This window comes from Pituophis catenifer, unplaced genomic scaffold (genome assembly GCF_029215685.1).
Source record: "Pituophis catenifer annectens isolate HBS135680 unplaced genomic scaffold, rPitCat1.0.hap2 SCAF_1, whole genome shotgun sequence".
Taxonomy (NCBI): Eukaryota; Metazoa; Chordata; class Lepidosauria; order Squamata; family Colubridae; genus Pituophis; species Pituophis catenifer.
Window position 1 is genome coordinate 40,441,252 of NW_027256881.1, and position 17,083 is coordinate 40,458,334.

Sequence of the window (17,083 nt, forward strand, 5' to 3'; positions counted from 1 at the left end):
CTGGATAATTAAAAAAAAAGAGAGAGAGAGAAAACAGAGTTCATACTTGTATCACAGCTTTGTTCCCATTTTTGCATAACACCCTTAATAGCCTTCTGCAATTGGCTCCCTTGGGAATGGCAGTACTTATACCTAGCACTTCTGAGGTGTGTAAGTTTGAGGAAAGACACTCAAGAATTGTGTTGAAATATTACCCAAGCAGTGCAGATACCAATAAATTGATTCTATTCATATGGCAGCATATATGATATGATCGCACAGATCTCCTTGCATCTTTTGATATAATAATAATAATAATAATAATAATAATAATAATAATAATAATAATAATAGAACTAGAGAATGAAGAAATGATGAAGGCAGTAAAATCAGAAGAAGGCTACAAGTACTTGGGGATTTTAGAAGCCTCTGACTTAATGCATAATAAAGTCAAGGAATTAACTTCAGCCAAGTACATTCGGCGAATTCGTAAGATATTAATGTCCAAATTGAGTGGAGAAAACATCATAAAAGCCATAAATACCTGGGCTATACCTGTGATTAGATACTCTGCAGGAATAACTGACTGGACCCAGATAGAGTTAGACAATTTGGACAGAAAAACAAGGAAGCTTATGACAATGAATCATGCCTTGCACCCTAAAAGTGATGTTGACCGATTATATTTACCAAGAGCAGAGGGTGGTCGAGGACTCCTACAAGTAAAGCAGACTGTGGAAGAAGAAAAACGCAGCTTGAATGATTACATCCAGAAAAGTGAAGAACCAATGATTAAGGAAGTAAATAAAGGAGGCCTTTTAAAGACAACTAAAACAAAAGCAGAATATAAGAAAGAAGTAACTGAGCAGCGAGCTGAAAATTGGAAACACAAAGCTCTGCATGGCCAACACTTGAAAAGTATTGAAGGCAAAGCTGACCATAAACTAACTTGGAACTGGTTAAGATCAGGAGTACTGAAAAAAGAAACAGAAAGCTTTATTTTGGCAGCTCAAGAACAAGCCCTAGCCACAAACTGCATGAAGGCAAAAATTCAGCATGTTACCACCAACAGCAAATGCCGCCTCTGCAATGAGAAAGATGAGACAGTCGACCACCTGATCAGTGGGTGCAGCAAAATTTCACAAACTGACTACCTACAACGCCATGACCGTGTTGCTAAGATCATTCACTGGAAATTGTGCCAGAAGTTTGGATTTGAGTACAGCAAAAACCACAGGGAACATCAGGTTGAGAAAGTTTTAGAGAATGAGAAACTCAAGATCTTGTGGGACTTTAGGATTCAGACTGACAGGCACTTGGTCCACAACACACCTGACATAACAATAGTTGAAAAGAAAAAAAGTATGGTTCATTGACATTGCAATACCTGGTGATGCACGGATTGAAGATAAGCAGCAAGCAAAAATCACAAAGTACCGGGATTTGCAAATTGAAGTTGAGCGACTGTGGAAAAAGAAATTGTGTGTTGTCCCAATTGTAATTGGAGCCCTTGGAGCAATACCCAAAGGGCTACCCCGCTATTTAGAAATTCTAAATTTGCTGGACTTGAACATTTTGACTCTACAAAAAACCACCTTACTCGGAACAGCTTACATCCTCCGACGATACCTTAACAGTTCCTAGGTCCTTGGTTAGGACTCGAGCTGCTGAGCTATTAACCAGCCTCAAAGGCTGTGAATCTCATTAAAGATTAACTAATAATAATAATAATAATAATAATAATAATAATAATAATAATAATAATAATTTTATTTCTATACCGCCCTTCTCCCGAAGGACTCAGGGCGGTGTACAGCCAATTTAAAAACACAAGACACAACAATGATTAAAAATTAAAATAATTAAATAGATTTGGCCGGTTTAAAACCCCAAAAATTTAAAATACCCCAATTTAAAATCATTATGTTGATAGCCCGGCCTGGCGGAACAGCAGGGTCTTCAATGCGCAACGAAACACCCGGAGGTCGGAGATCTTACGTATTTCCGGGGGCAGTTCATTCCACAGGGCTGGGGCTCCCACAGAGAAGGCCCTCCCCGCAAATGAGAATAAAATACGAGACCTATCCCACTTCCCAAATGAAAATTGTATAAGATCTGCTTTCCCAATCTGAAGCCCATCAGAGATACTAGACTTTAAATCCCATATTGTTTTAGGATTAAGAGAGTTAGTCCAAGCATCTGGAGGATACTAGGTTGGGGAAGGCTGGTTTTGGTACTCTCAGTTTGAAAGTTTGGATGGTGAGATTAGGGGAGATCTAGGGTTCCAGTGAAGTCATTCTGAAAACAAAGCCATAGGGAGAAAAATAGATGATGATTGCAAAATAGTAAAACTAAAAAACATAAATCTCATGCAGGGCATTTCTCTGTTGTTATAATTCCTTAAGTTTCACAGGGCTACCTCTAGCTTGCAGTTATTGCTACTCCCTTTTTTAAAGAAAACCACAAGAATGTTGGTGTCCTAACAAGTTCCACTTTCTAGGGGATAAAGGGCAAGATGTTTATTCTTGGCAATTATAAATCTAGAAAGAGGTATGGTATACTAAAGCCAATTTATTTCGAAGCCATCTAGTAAAAAAGAAAACTATTATTTAACATTTCGTGCAATGAATGAAACTGATTAGGCAGGACCCAGTATTTCCCTGGCTAAACAGAACCATATGTTAATAGGGTGCCTTCCAAAACTATTAAAACAAAACAAAAGTAGCCAAATACCTATTAAAGTGGGAGAAAAAGCCTAGAACCTAAAGCCTAGAATACTGATTTATTTCATGTGTGCTGCACAATATGTGGTTTGATTTTTTCCTGAATTAATTATGATTAATTCATAATTAATCATGCCAAGTTTCAAAAAAAGGAATGAGTATTTGGATTTCTGAGACATCTGTGCCTGGTAAAACGTTATATATATTAGATGATCAGTCCATTTCCTCAATATGATAGGGCTGATTAAAAAAGGTCTTTGATTTAAGACCTTGATATAATGACTTCAAATATGAAAAAGAGAGTGGGGCAAAAACATTTCTTTTGTAAGTAAATCATCCCAAGTACAACATGTTCAGTGTAAACATCAAATATTAGGCTGGAAGCATTTTCTCTGTTCGAGACTGGAAAGGTGTTATAATACATAGTATTTGGCTAGATGGATAATAATCTGCCTTGAGTAAGGCAACTTCCTAGATACCAGCCTTCCTCATCTTGGTGACTTCCAGACATTCTGATTACATCTACTATCAGCCTCATTGGTCAACACTGATGGGTGTTAGGGTCCAAGTTGTTATATATGTTCTTCCAGGGGTGAAATGCTCCCGGTTCAGAATGGATTGCCTGATCCGGTAGCAATGGCGGCGGGTGGTTTGGAGAACCGGTAGCAAAAATCCCTGCACCCCCCCACCATGCTCAGCTGAGTTGCACGATCATCAGAGGCTTTTTTTTTACTTTTAAAAGCATTTTTTCTACAACCTCTTCTGACGAAAAAATGCTTTTAAAAGTAAAAAAAAAAAAGCCTCTGATGATCGCGCGGCTCAGCTGGGATCCTCAGAGGTTTTTCAAAGCATTTTTTTCTGCAACCTCTTGGCCGAAGAGGTGGTAAAAAAAATGCTTTGAAAAGTCTCTGACGATCCCAGCTGAGTTGCCTGCCTTTTTTTTTTTTTTTTTTAACTTTTCAAAGCATTTTTTCTAATGCTTTGAAAAGCCTCTGCCAAGCAGACAACTCAGCTGAGATCGTCAGAGAGGTATTTTTTAAAAAGCTGAGTTGCCTGATTGGCAGAGGCTTTTCAAAGCATTAGAAAAAATGCTTTGAAAAGTTAAAAAAAAATTGGCCACGCCCACCCAGTCACATTACCCACCCCCCACCAAGCCACGCCCACAGAACCGGTAGTAACAAATTTTACATTTCACCCCTGGATTGGTCATGTATAGTGGCATACATACTTCCCTTATTGATGTCAAAAGAATACATCTGCCTTTCACAAAGATTTTTTTTAATTAGCAGCTTAAACTACTGATTTAGGATTAAGAAACCTTGGGAATTATAGGAGGAGAAGGATGTTAAGAATTGTAGAGTGAATGACTTCAGCACATTTAAAAAATTCTTTTGAATCTACCAAGATATATTTTGAGTTATGCTGCATTGTCAGTTCAAACCTAGGTCACTCTACATTCAACCAAGTGAAATTCAACTTTTCAAATGTTGTAGAGCTACAGCATTTATGTTAGGAATGTAAGAATCAGATTGAATCAGATTTAAAACACTGTCTTGTCTAGCTTTTCTTTCCCACAGTAGCCATCCAAATATATCTGTAGAGGCCATCAGTGGAACATGAATGCAATAGCATCCTCTCACGTTATTGAACAAGTGTTGGAAGGGATGTTCCTTCACAGTTGAAACTAAGATATCTGCTATGCTGCTGTGCTCAGCCAGCCTGTGGTTAGCAGTCCTGAGCACTTTTAATCCAGGGGATAAATTTGGGAAGCAGATTGTGCTAGTTAGTATATAGTCTTATTCTGAGAACAGGTGGAAGGAAACTTGTCATACTGTATATCTTAGAGGACATAGAGGACCTCTAAGATGGGTCTCCAACCTTGGCAAGTTTAAGACTTCAACTCCCAGAATTCCTCAGCCAGCTTTGCTTTGCTTTGCTGACTTTGCTGTCTGAGGAATTCTGGGAGTTGAAGTTCACAAGTCTTAAAGTTGCCAAGGTTGGAGACCACTGCTCTAAGACATATTGGAGAGTGCTGAATATCGATTTTGGGGTTGAAAAGTTTTCAACTGCAGTTACTTTTTGCATAATGGCATTTAAAAAAACAACAATAGGAACAGTGGTGGGTTTCAAAAATTTTTACTACCGGTTCTGTGGCTTGGTGGGCGTGGTATGGCTTGTTGGGCGTGGCAGGAGAAGGATACTGAAAAATCGCCATTCCCACCCCACTCCAGGGGAAGGATACTATAAAATCTCCATTCCCTCCCCAATCCAGGGGAAGGTTACTGCAAAATCCCCATTTCCTCCCGATCAGCTGGAACTTGGGAGGCAGAGAATAGATGGGGGTGGGGCCAGTCAAAGGTGGTATTTAACGGTTCTCCAAACTACTCAAAATTTCCACTACCGGTTCTCCAGAACTGGTCAGAACCTGCTGAAACCCGCCTCTGAGTAGGAACAAAAAATATTAAGTATTTTTGCTATCCCCATTTTGACCTTTAGATCTTTGTGTTATTAAGTACTGTAAACATTACTGTATTATCCTCAGAAAAACTGTCATACAACTTGAAATGTGCCTTATAGACTCCATGCAAAAAAGATGCAAAAAATGTTGACATTTCTTAAATGCAAAACTGTGTTGTTTGTGGGAAGGGGAGGGCTCTCAATATATAATTATATTTTTACAATTTACTTGCTAGAGGAAAATAGGGCTACTGTTATATTACTGTTATATTTTACAAGAGTGTCTGCCTGCATAGCCATACACCGGGAACTGCACATGTTAGCCACCAGAAACACTTGTCCTATTCATAAATGTGAGGGCCTCTCTTTTTTCTGTTAGCTACCAAGTTCTTTAAAGTAGTTTTATTAATATGATTGCGTCAAAGTGGTGCTAAAATGCACATAGCTACTTTATTTAGATCATCATATTCTGCAAGTATAAAATGTTTGTAATACAAAATCTATTTTACATTTCTGCTTGATTTGTCATCTTTAAAAATATAGTTTATTAAGCAGTGCCATTGTATTCAAATGATAAAAAAAAATCTCATCACATATTGCTGTGTTTCCTTGCCTCTTATTTTTAGCTGTATTATATTATTATTACATTAAATCAGCATAAGATCAAATCAGTTAAATGCAATTTTATTGCAGGATGTTTCTGTACAATTTGTACAGACTAAACAAATTAGTCTGCAAAGAAGCTTCTGAATCACCAGACCATGGCATATGGCAGATAGAACCTGGGTACCACCTTGCACCTGTAATATTTCCTTTCTCAACGGCTTTTTAAAAAATATTATTATTATTATTGGTTCGATTTATATGCTGCCCTTCTCCGGAGACTCAGAGCAGTTTACAATGCGTTAAGCAATAACCTTCATACTTTTGTATATACCTGCTTAGTAGGGCTTTCGCCCCACCCCCCTAAGTTGTGTTCTTTTATATACAAAATCAGCTTATTGCCCCCACAATCTGGGTCCTTATTTTACCTACCTCAGAAGGATGGAAGGCTGAGTCAACCTTGAGCCTGGTGAGATTTGAACTTGCAGTAATTGCAGGCAGCTGGTGCTACTTATCAGCACTTTAGTCTGCTGCGCCACCAAGGCTCTTTGAAATATATATTATGTCTTAAGATTTTTTTGTTTTCCAAACTGAAAAGCAGATCCAAGGCTTTCTAAAGCTTAAATGAATAATTATTTTATTAAGTGTTTTTAAATTTTATTTTATTGTATCCAGCAGAATAATGTGTATTATGTCCTTCTCCCTTTTAATCTCAAAACAACCTATGAGTTAGATTAGCTTGCAAAATGGCTCAAAGTTATATCTGAATGAGGACATAACTCTTCCCATTACCAAACCATCTCTCCACTTTTGACCATTAGATTGCACTATTGTTATTCCTCCTCTTCCCAATTCATATTAAAGTTGCTTCCTCAAGCCAGCAATGCAAATATTAAAAACTTAACAGGTCCTGTTATTACAGTAAACATTATTTGCAGTGACTCTAAAATTGTATTACACAAACAGGAATATAGTTTTGAAATGTAATATATCGTGGATGAAGGTTGTTTTGACTGGGAAAATGGAATGAACGATGGCAAATTATGCATATAAAGTATATGAATGTGTGTTTCTTCATAGAATGTTTACTAACAATGAGGAAACTGAGATATTTTAAAAATGTAAATGCTGGAAGAAAAATAGTGAGCAGTATGTGAGCTGTTGTGAGAAATGTTTGTGTAAAGCAGTGATTCTCAACCTGTGGTCCGCAAATCCCTGGGGGTCTGCGATGTCACAGGGGGTCCACGAAGGCTGGTTGAAATTTTATGATTTAAACCTTGAGTTAAGTCTTGGGGGCCCATGCCCATAAAAGGTATTTAAAGAGGGGTCCGTGGTGAAGAAAAGGTTGAGAACCACGGGTCTAAAGAAATAAACACAATAGCATTTGGACACGCTTTCACTCCTTTTTATATGGAAGCAAAACCTGGATGTGTCATATCAACATCAAATAAGTTGAATAGAATGAGAAAGGAATAGGTAAGAGGGATATGTTGCAAAACAAGAAGGGACAGAATGTGGGCTGAATACGAAAGATGTATTGGTATGTTGAGATGTTTTCATCATAAAGGGATTGAATAAGGATTAAATTACAAAACGAATTAATAAAACTGCATAGGTCAAGAGGAAAGGGAAAATAAGACAATTTTGGTTGGATGGAGTTGATAAGATCCTGTAAAGGAGGTGAGAAGTTCAAAGGCAATATATGAAATTGAAAAATTAATATTGTAGAAGCAAGAACGGTTTCCAAGAACAGAAGAGCCTGGAGTGTTATAAGGCAAGGCTTCAAACTTTTTCAGGCTATAAAACCTGTAATTTAAATTTAAAAATCCCAGGATTCCTGATCCTGAGAGCAACACTTTTGTGATAGAAAATTGGCTGTATTCAACTGAAATTTATTTGGCTCTTAATGTCTTATAGAACCTCATCAAGATCTTGCAGAATCCCAGAATTCTGCAGAACACATTTTCAAAAAACCTGATACCTGACATTGATGTGAACTAGATCAGACTCATGTTCCTTTAGTTTTTTAAATTATTACTTCTTACATATTTTCTATGATTTGCATAATATTGCTTATGTCAGAGGAATAAAACAATGGTTATGTTATATGTGGCTATAATAATAAGCCTGCATACCATACCTGGAAAAGCAACCTGTTTTTCCCAAAACGAATTTTTCCTTTTCGGTTGCTGAATTCTACAACATTAGAAGATACTGCTGCTTAATATTTAAGGTAAGCTATTTGTTCAAAATGAATGCACAATAGAGCCTCTGATTTTAAAATACAAGGAAAATGCATGCATGACATACATGTTCAAAATGAAAGGATGACTACCAACCATACAAGTTTAAGATAGCCATTTTAGCTAAATTAGCTAAGCTGAGCAGATCATGTCTTAAATATAACTGTGCTGAACGTTATGTTTCATTAAAGTTCAAGTTCAAGTTCATGAGGACCCAGATTGTTGGGGGCAATATGCTGACTCTGTAAACCACTTAGAGAGGGCTATAAAGCACATAGCAATAGCACTAAGTGCTATTGCTATGTTAAACCTAAGCTCTCTATATAAAAACCAAATACCACTCACTTATCATGAAATCTCCAGAACTGTAAAGCCTACAAACTTGAAATTTGGCACGTATGTTCCTCTTGGCTTTCTCGCTAAGAAAGGATTTTTCGAAATGACCATCAGATCATTAGTATTTCATATACAGTATTATATTCACACGCTCTGATGCTAAGGAGTTAGACATTCTACTCTCCCTCCCCACCTGAAAGGAACTCTGTCCCAACTGTCAGTTGCCTTATATTAACACGCTCTGATGCTAAGGAGCTAGACATTCTACTCCCCCTCCCCACCTGAAAAGAACTCTGTTCCAACTACCAGTTGCCTTATATTAACATGCCCTGATGCTAAGGAGCTAGACATTCTACTCCCCCCTCCCCACCTGAAAAGAACTCTGTTCCAACTGCCAGTTGCCTCACATTATGTTACCTCAGTTCAAACTGGCAGACATTACACTTCTTCACTCAGGAGCGGTCTGGGGCTCCTTACAGTACTAAATGTTGCTACCTCACCAAAATGTCTACGCCTTCCACCTATGGAACTGTTTCCAAACTCAAGGCGGCAGGAGAGATATTCCCTTATGCATTTCAATCACTGACCACCACTGAGCCAACAGATTGTGAACTGAATTTCTCCTGCATAGGTATTGAGCCTCTAAACAGGACGCTCCAGGACATTAGGGGCAGCAACTATCTTATGGGTGGAGTTAAGGTGCTTTTGGCTGGTGACTTCAGACAGACGTTGCCTGTTGTGCCACGAGGAACATGTGCAGATGACATCAAGGTCTGTCTCAAGTCATCCATCTTATGGCCTAATGTCAAAGTTCTGTCCTTGAGAGTTAACATGCGGGTCTACCTTCAATGTGATTTGAAGGCAGAAGAGTTTTCTAACTTATTACTTGATATTGTTGATGGCAAGCTTTTGGAAGAGGGAAGAATAACTATTCCAAGTAACCTTTGCGATAGTGAGAGATCTGAGCAGCTTAATTGACAGAATATACCCCAACATTCATCAGGCTGGAGTGGATTGTGCTTCATGGCTGAGGGAAAAAGCTATTTTCACTCCAACAAATGACTCAGCCAACAAAGACTCTGTACAAAGACATAATTGAAGCCACGATTTTCACAGGCGTCAATCAGGGAGAAACTGTTTACATACCCCGAATTCCTCTGATCCCATCAGACTACTACTTCGAGTTCAAACGTCTACAATTTCCTGTTAAGGTGTGCTACGCCATCACCATCAATAAGGCACAGGAATAGACTTTGAAAGTGGCTTGTGTGCATCTGAGGAGTGACTGTTTCTCCCATGGCCAGTTGTATGCGGCATGCTCCAGAGTCAGTTCACCTGACAGTCTGGTCATCCTCCAACCAGAGAGCAAAACCAGGAATATTGTTTACAGGGAGGTCCTGAGCAATTCATCTGAGGGAGGAATTGAAAGTCTATGCTATGCAAGTTATTAGCCTGGCTACGTAGACAAAAAATCCATGGTTGCTGGTGGGATTAAAGGGCTTAAGGCCATCTATTTTATTGTTGTTAAGACTTACAATAATGTTTTAATCTGTAACAGAAACTTATCTTACTGTCTCTAACGAAATAATACAGTGCCTTTTTTAACTACTCATTAATTTTCAAGCTTTTAAGTGTCAATTTATCAAGCCTGATCACATAGTTTTGTAGCGAAACACGGGTATCCAGCTAGTAAATATATATGTATAGGTGTTGCGGCCAAAACCAGGCTCACTTAAAGTAACCAAATCACACTGAAGATGCAATATAAATTTATTAGCATAAAAACAGTAAAATAATATACATTGGACTCATGTCCCAGTTGGGCAGCCTTGACCAAAAGCCTATATGCTTTTGGCTTCTTACATTTCAAAGACAAGGAAAATTGAAAAAGGCACAGAATAAATTGGGTAGGTGACTTTGGGCCAGGCATTTTTTCTCAGCCAACAAACCTACAGGGTGGCTGCTGTGGAGAAAACAGGAGAAGGGAGGTGTGTTGGATATGTTCTCCACCTTGAGTTATTTCTAAAATGAATAATAAAGGGATACAAATAAATAAATAAAATGATACTGGAATGTTTTAATGAACCCATCTTTGTAACATTTATCACTTCCTACTAGGTTGGTACACTGGTTATACTATTTTTGAGATATTGTCTGTAAAAATAAACAATTTGGTTTACTGTCTGATTCTTCCCGCTATTGCTATTCAGAGTCAATTCTGCTTGCTGTAAATATTTTCTTAACAAGGTATTGGTTGGGGATGAGGGAATCCCATAGGTTTGGTATTGAATGCAGCTCATATGGGTGTGCGGGGGATATTTTATCACATTATGATTGACAATTATATCCTATGGTGCAGTTATTGGGATCAAAGTGAATAGAGTATTCATATGGCTTATCCATTTTTAAGATACTCAACTCAAAGTAGCATTTTGTTGGCCTCAGAGCCATTGGTGTATGTGAAAATTAAAAGCCAGATATGGGCACTAGGATAGAGCCTCAAAACAATCAAACTGAATACTATCACAATAAAATTTTCAACTTCATAAAAGTTATTAATTAAACATGATTGGAATTATGTTGATTGCCCCCTTTTAATCATTTCTTTAAAATTCTGACATTACATCTACAATTTGGCAGAAAAGAATCAAACCGATACAACTCTATCCAGTTCAGTCATGTAGTCCACAGGCCAATGTAATTCCCTCTCCAATTAAAAACTGTTGCTTGTTTTTTGCAACACAGATAAAAATGCACAAACAACATATTAACCATCAAATATTGTAGAAATACGTATAAGAGACTAACAAAATAAAATCCAAAATATGTGCACAACAAATTAAGAACTCTGCATTCTTTCTCTTTAACAAGTAATACCTCTATAGTAATTGTACACTATCAAGCTAGATATTTATTTTAAAAATATTAATGCTACCTTAAATTTAAGCCACTAAAAATTTAACATTAAAAATGATGTCAATTTAAGTAAAAACAGTTATCAACCAAGGTACAGTAATTTATGTGCAACCAATCCAACAGAATGACATTCAATGCTCATGTATTGTTGTTTGCCAGATGCATTGAAAGCCTTTGTTGCAAACAATTCTAAGTATGTAACACAAATGAATGGAAGAACTGCCTATTGCTGTAGTTGGATTGCCAAAATTACATAGTATTAAATATTCAATTATCCTATAAATCATCATATGCCAATTTTATTGAGAGTTTGTTGCTATGTTCAGAAATCCTTGATGTAAGAGTAGCTTAGTTGTTAGGAAAGTTAAATTATCTGCTACACTTTTAAGTTTTTCTAAAATAATTATGGTGAACAAATATTTCTTACTCCAAATATAGCCATTAATGCAGATTAAAACTTAGATCTAAGATAGCACAATTATCCCATGCAAGTTCTCTAGAAGTCTGTCATTGTATTATCAGTAATGATGATGTTTAGCAATTGCTTCAAAGTTCAAAGTGGGTCAATTTAAAAAAAAATCACAATAATTAAACTGATGTTTGCTTGTAGTTTTTTGTATCCAAGACTTTCTTTCCACACATTGCACAGATACCTGTTAATAAAAAGCACAGGAATACTGAAATTACTTTTGATCATCCAGTATAACTTATTTCTCAGTAACCAAATACACTTTAAAAGGAAGAAACTGCGTTTACGGCAAATATCTCACCTTTTTTGTATGCACATCCCTGGCAGTAATGAGACCCTGGCTGATGAACTGAACTTTTACAAATCCGGCATATTGCAAATTTGTTTTTGCCGTAAGGATCAAATCTGAGAAGATAAAAAAAAGTGAATTAGCTTTTATCAAAATAATTTTTATTTACTTTCATATATTTGCAGTAAATGGGGGTAGAGGGAGGTGGACACAAATCCTCCAAGAAAGTTAATAAATGACCCAAGAGAGTTTATGTGTTGCAGTTGCATAAAACGATCAAAATGTAATTTGCCATTTTGAACTATGACTATATATATGCACAACATAATATATATACATTATTCATGTGTCCATGTTTTTTCTTATACCTTTTCTCTTCTACCTAGGCTAAATCAGACCGTATGACATATGCATGATAATTTCCCAGTCTTTTATTTACTTGTCCAGTGCCTTACAAAATTACCATGATCTACCCCAGAGTTTTTAAATTTGGCAACTGTAAGATGGGCTTCAGGGAATTCTGAGAGTTGAAGTCCACACATCTGAAAGTTGCCAAATTGAAAAACACTGATCTAGCCATTGCTCTTCAGGATGTAGTGATATTGGTAAAGAATTACAGTTGCTAAAAGTACAGTGCAGTGGGAAAAAACTTCTATGCCAACTCTAGGCTGGAGGAAGTAGGAGTGACTATATGTGGAAATATGAAAAAGACTAAAATTCAGAAGAATGAATAAGCAAGTTAACAATTTTTCCAGCATGTGACTCATTTGGTAAGTGAATAAAGATTTTATTTACCTTGCCTTTTTTGATGTCAATGCCTTGTTTTCATTTAATTTTCTCCCACCACTTTCTATAAATAAAAAGATATAATTTTGAAACCAAATTAAAGTTGAAGCCATTAAAAAGAAAAATGATGCCTAGAATACCCAACAATAAACATGAAAATGAGCAGTTGAACAAGACGTTCTGAAAATGCTGAATTTTTTTCCCCAACCACATCTTAATCATGTCCCTTTCAGTTTTTACTACCACCTAACTACTTGTGAGACCTATCTAGTTAAGTAGACTTCTACAAATACAGTGGGATTTTGCCTTTCTTCTACGTCCATATAAGTCCACAAATCTTTTCTCTTAAGTTTTAAAAATGTATATGAACTGACGGAATTTGGTTTTGATTCCACTGTGTGACATATCACTGGATATATTTTGCATTCATCTTCCTTCCACAATTTAATAATTTCTGTGATTGATTTTTCTCTGCTAATCTCAGTAGATCCCGTTCTCTTTAGCAATTTGAACAGCCAAAACAGAAAGTGTACACTGCTAAAGATCAAAACAGAACTGCAGGGGAGTCACATTCCTTTAAAAACTACTTCAAAACAGGAAAATATTTAACTAAAATCAGGATATTCAACAGATTTCCCTAATCTAATCTGATTAAGAATGTCTGCATCATGGGACATGTAATATTGCTATCAATACTTAAATGTTTGTACAACTACTTAAATCAATAGAAGTCTAATGCAGATCTAAATTATATACGATTATATTGTGGTGGTTATATCCCCATTATCCCCATTACACATAAAAGCTGCATTCACTGCCAATAGTCTGAGATCCCCCAATAACATGCCCTTCAAAACATTCTCAATATTCATGGCTGAGTGGTGACAGGTGGAAAAATCAGACAGGAACATGTGACCTAATAAACCAAATTGTTTATATTTACCTAGTAGGCAGGGATAATAATAAGTCAAGCTGCTGGAATATTGAAATATTCCAACATCATGCTGTAATTGTATCAGCCTTTTTCTTTTTCTTTCTTTGACTTGCAATTTCCTGGGCCAAAAATATATAAGCCCTGGTTCTGCTTTTTCTCAGGGCAGTTCAGAAAAGTATCAAAGCATTGTTGGAGGTCCAAGATATACTATATTATGGTGTGATTTGGTTGCTTTAAAGAAGCCAGATTTTGACCACAACTGGAATACTAAATATCCTACAATGATCCAGGTAGAAGTACTGAGCCTTTTAAACTTTATAAAGTTCAGTCATGTTGCATGTTCAGTTCAACCATATAAAGTTCATTCATTTTCCAATTGTCAAGTCGTAAAGGTTTTTAGCACCAGTACTTATTTTCAAGAAAGATTAATTTACAAAGGTGCCCATAATGTTCACATGCTAGAAAGAAAACTAGTTTATATATTACACATGGCAGTTCCAGGTTTTGATTGCTTACTGCTTAATAATAATTGGACTATGAAGTTATTTCAGAATTTTATATTTATGAACAAAGGTAAAAGACATGTGATTGTTGAGGTGTAGGATTATAGACATTAAGGAACATTCAGCTTGACATGAAGATCTGCAGTTTTTTTCTACTGGCATTTCCTACACACTTTCTTGATCAAGAAATGAGAAATAATCAAAAATAGATAGCAGTTTTTGTGATATTTAAGAATACCTGTTGTGTTTCTTGCACCATCTTTCCAGGTATCAGGTGTAATTACTGTACCAAGTTTTCTTTCACCTATGGAGTAGCATTGAAAAGACAAAATAAAAATTATGATAATATAATAGATTACAACAGCACAGTATGTTCAGGTGATATCATTTCACAGAACTGATAATACAAATATTAGTAATACGAAGTACCGCATTCCATGTAACTTATTTTTTCTATAACTATAACTCTAGGAAAATTGGAAACCACTGAAGATGCATGGAATCTATAAAATCTATCCTCTGACTCTAGAAATTGCCCTTTGGGATTTAATGAGTTTTGATGCCAATACATGTTTTTAAAGTTGTGAGGTACTGATCCTTCTAAACACAGTAGGAATTACTTACAAATTACTATAAACAGTGTGTGTGCAAAGCAAAGCGGTTGTTACACCGGTTGAAACCCACCACTGCCACTGAATTATATCAAATTAAACAGTAATTATCTATTTACTACTAAAACTTTCATGTTTGCATAGTAGGATATCAATTTTTGAAGCAAGATACCACAAACCAGCTTGGATCCAAAATCTGGAACCCATGACTCTCATGGAGTTGAAATTTGGCAAATTTTATAAAACATTTTTAATGTGGTCAACTTCTGATGTTTGGCTGTGCTTTATAATTCGACATAGGCTATTTTCAAGGCAAATACATCTCTGAATATCTCCCTGAATTTGTAAGTATTTTTCCTGTGAAGTAGTACATTAGAAGCTCTGCCATTGTTGGAAGGCATTGAAGATTCTAGCAAAGCAATATTTCTGAAAAGATGACCCGACAGGTCATGGCTTATCTAGTGTATATGTAAACAACAATAGTTTGGGATCTAGGTTTTTTTTATGCAGATCTTATTATATATTAATAACATTAATATTAAAAATTTTGAGAAAAGAATCTTAGTCACTACAGTATAATTATCTAGTTATCATAACTTTTGTGTAGTCAAGTTGTAAGAATGGTAAAACTGTAAACCCTATACACAATTCTTTGGGTTATGAAAAGGTGTATTGATAATCCTGAATCTTGGTTTTGAAATGAACTCAGCTGGTATCTTGCAGGTTCAGTTCTCTTTTTCCCATCTGCATTATGAATTCTGTAATAATCCCAAAAGCTGACAAAAAAACTATAGCACAGCAAACCTCTCCTACTCTTGTATTTGATCAATACATTCTAGGCCCATGTTGGTGAACCTATGGCACGCGTGCCACAGGTGGCACACGGAGCCATATCTGTAGGCACGTGAGCGTTACCCTAGCTCAGCTCCAGCACGCATGTGCACACCGGCCACCTGATTTTCGGGCCTTCCGGGCCCATTGGAAGTCGGGAAACAGGCTGTTTCTGGCCTTCGGAGGGCCACTGGGGGGTGGAGAAGGCCATTTTCGCTCTCCCCAGGCTCCAGAAAAGCCTCTGGAGCCTGGGGAGGGTGAAAAACGGGCCTACTGGGCCCACCATGCCATCGCGTGCCAAAAGCGGGGGAGCATGGGGAGGTCGTGTGTGGGGGGCAGGGCGCATTGAATTATAGGTGTGGGCACGTGCGCCCCCCCCATGCTCCCCCCGCTTTTGGCACACAACGGCAAAGAGGTTAGCCATCACTGTTCTAGGCGTTTTCTTACCAGTGATTTTCAGAACAGCCATCATTGCTAGGATTTACTGAAAACTTTACAGTATTCACTATTTGGGGGATCAAAACATCCAATAAACAGCAACCTCAAGATACTTGCTCCTTTAAATCATTTTTAAGTGCTCTGAGCCCTCATTCATAGTATACGCATAGTAATATGGGTACTGTACACCTGATTCAATACCTCCAAACATAATAATCTGACGCAGGTGTATTCACAGACACCTCAATCCCATTAAACCAGAGGTCTTCAAACTTGGCAGCTTTTAAGACTTTTCTCTTTAGAACAGGCAGCCCTTTGATTTTGCCTGTGGCACTGATCTGAGTCTCTGCGTTAGGTAAGGTCGCCTTACCTGCGACCTGCGTTAGGTCACCGACGCAATGAACCTGAATTTGGGCAAACCCCGGGAGACAGTGGAGGACTCTCTGTGTGTGTCGTGTCCATAGGATCGCTAAGAGTCGGATACAACCTAGCGACTGAACAACAACTGATCTAAACACACTAGGTCCCGACTCCTTCAGACATATAACTAGACTTCCTTACCGGGGGGAGGGGGAAGTAATCGTTCCTTGAAGGACAATCGTGGGACCAAAACTAGAAGCGTCGGGCAAGCCGAATTTTACTCTCTGAGGAAGAGCCCCCCCCAAAAAAGAACCCTGCATTTACTGTTGTTAAATGAGCCTTCTCACTTTACACCGCGCGTTCTCCCACCCTCACCCGTCCCTTCAACTCACACTTCTCGCACACCATGGCGAAGGCCTAAAACACCCAACCGAAACCGGCGGGAGAGGTTGTGTGTGTGGGGGGGGGAGTTGAAACCGTCAGCCAGCCGAGAGAGGCTCGAGCCTCCCCACTACCACCACAACAACAACAACGTTCCACGGCCGAACCTCCGTGAGCCTCCCCATTTCCGTTTCCGGTTTCCTCGTGACGTCCAGGGCGTGAGA

General features: G+C 37.6%; 1 protein-coding gene across 1 annotated transcript; it reads right to left on the minus strand.

The window, feature by feature from the left end:
- Window positions 1-10,093: 10,093 nt before the first annotated feature.
- CRIPT (CXXC repeat containing interactor of PDZ3 domain) lies at window positions 10,094-17,030 on the minus strand. Its single transcript, XM_070948278.1, has 5 exons — window positions 16,871-17,030; window positions 14,477-14,542; window positions 12,811-12,865; window positions 12,028-12,131; window positions 10,094-11,910 (listed from the first exon to the last, which is right to left on the minus strand). Exons 1-5 carry the CDS (start codon window positions 16,884-16,886, stop codon window positions 11,846-11,848), a joined length of 306 nt encoding a protein of 101 aa, XP_070804379.1. The 5' UTR covers window positions 16,887-17,030; the 3' UTR covers window positions 10,094-11,845.
- Between the last annotated feature and the right edge of the window lie 53 nt (window positions 17,031-17,083).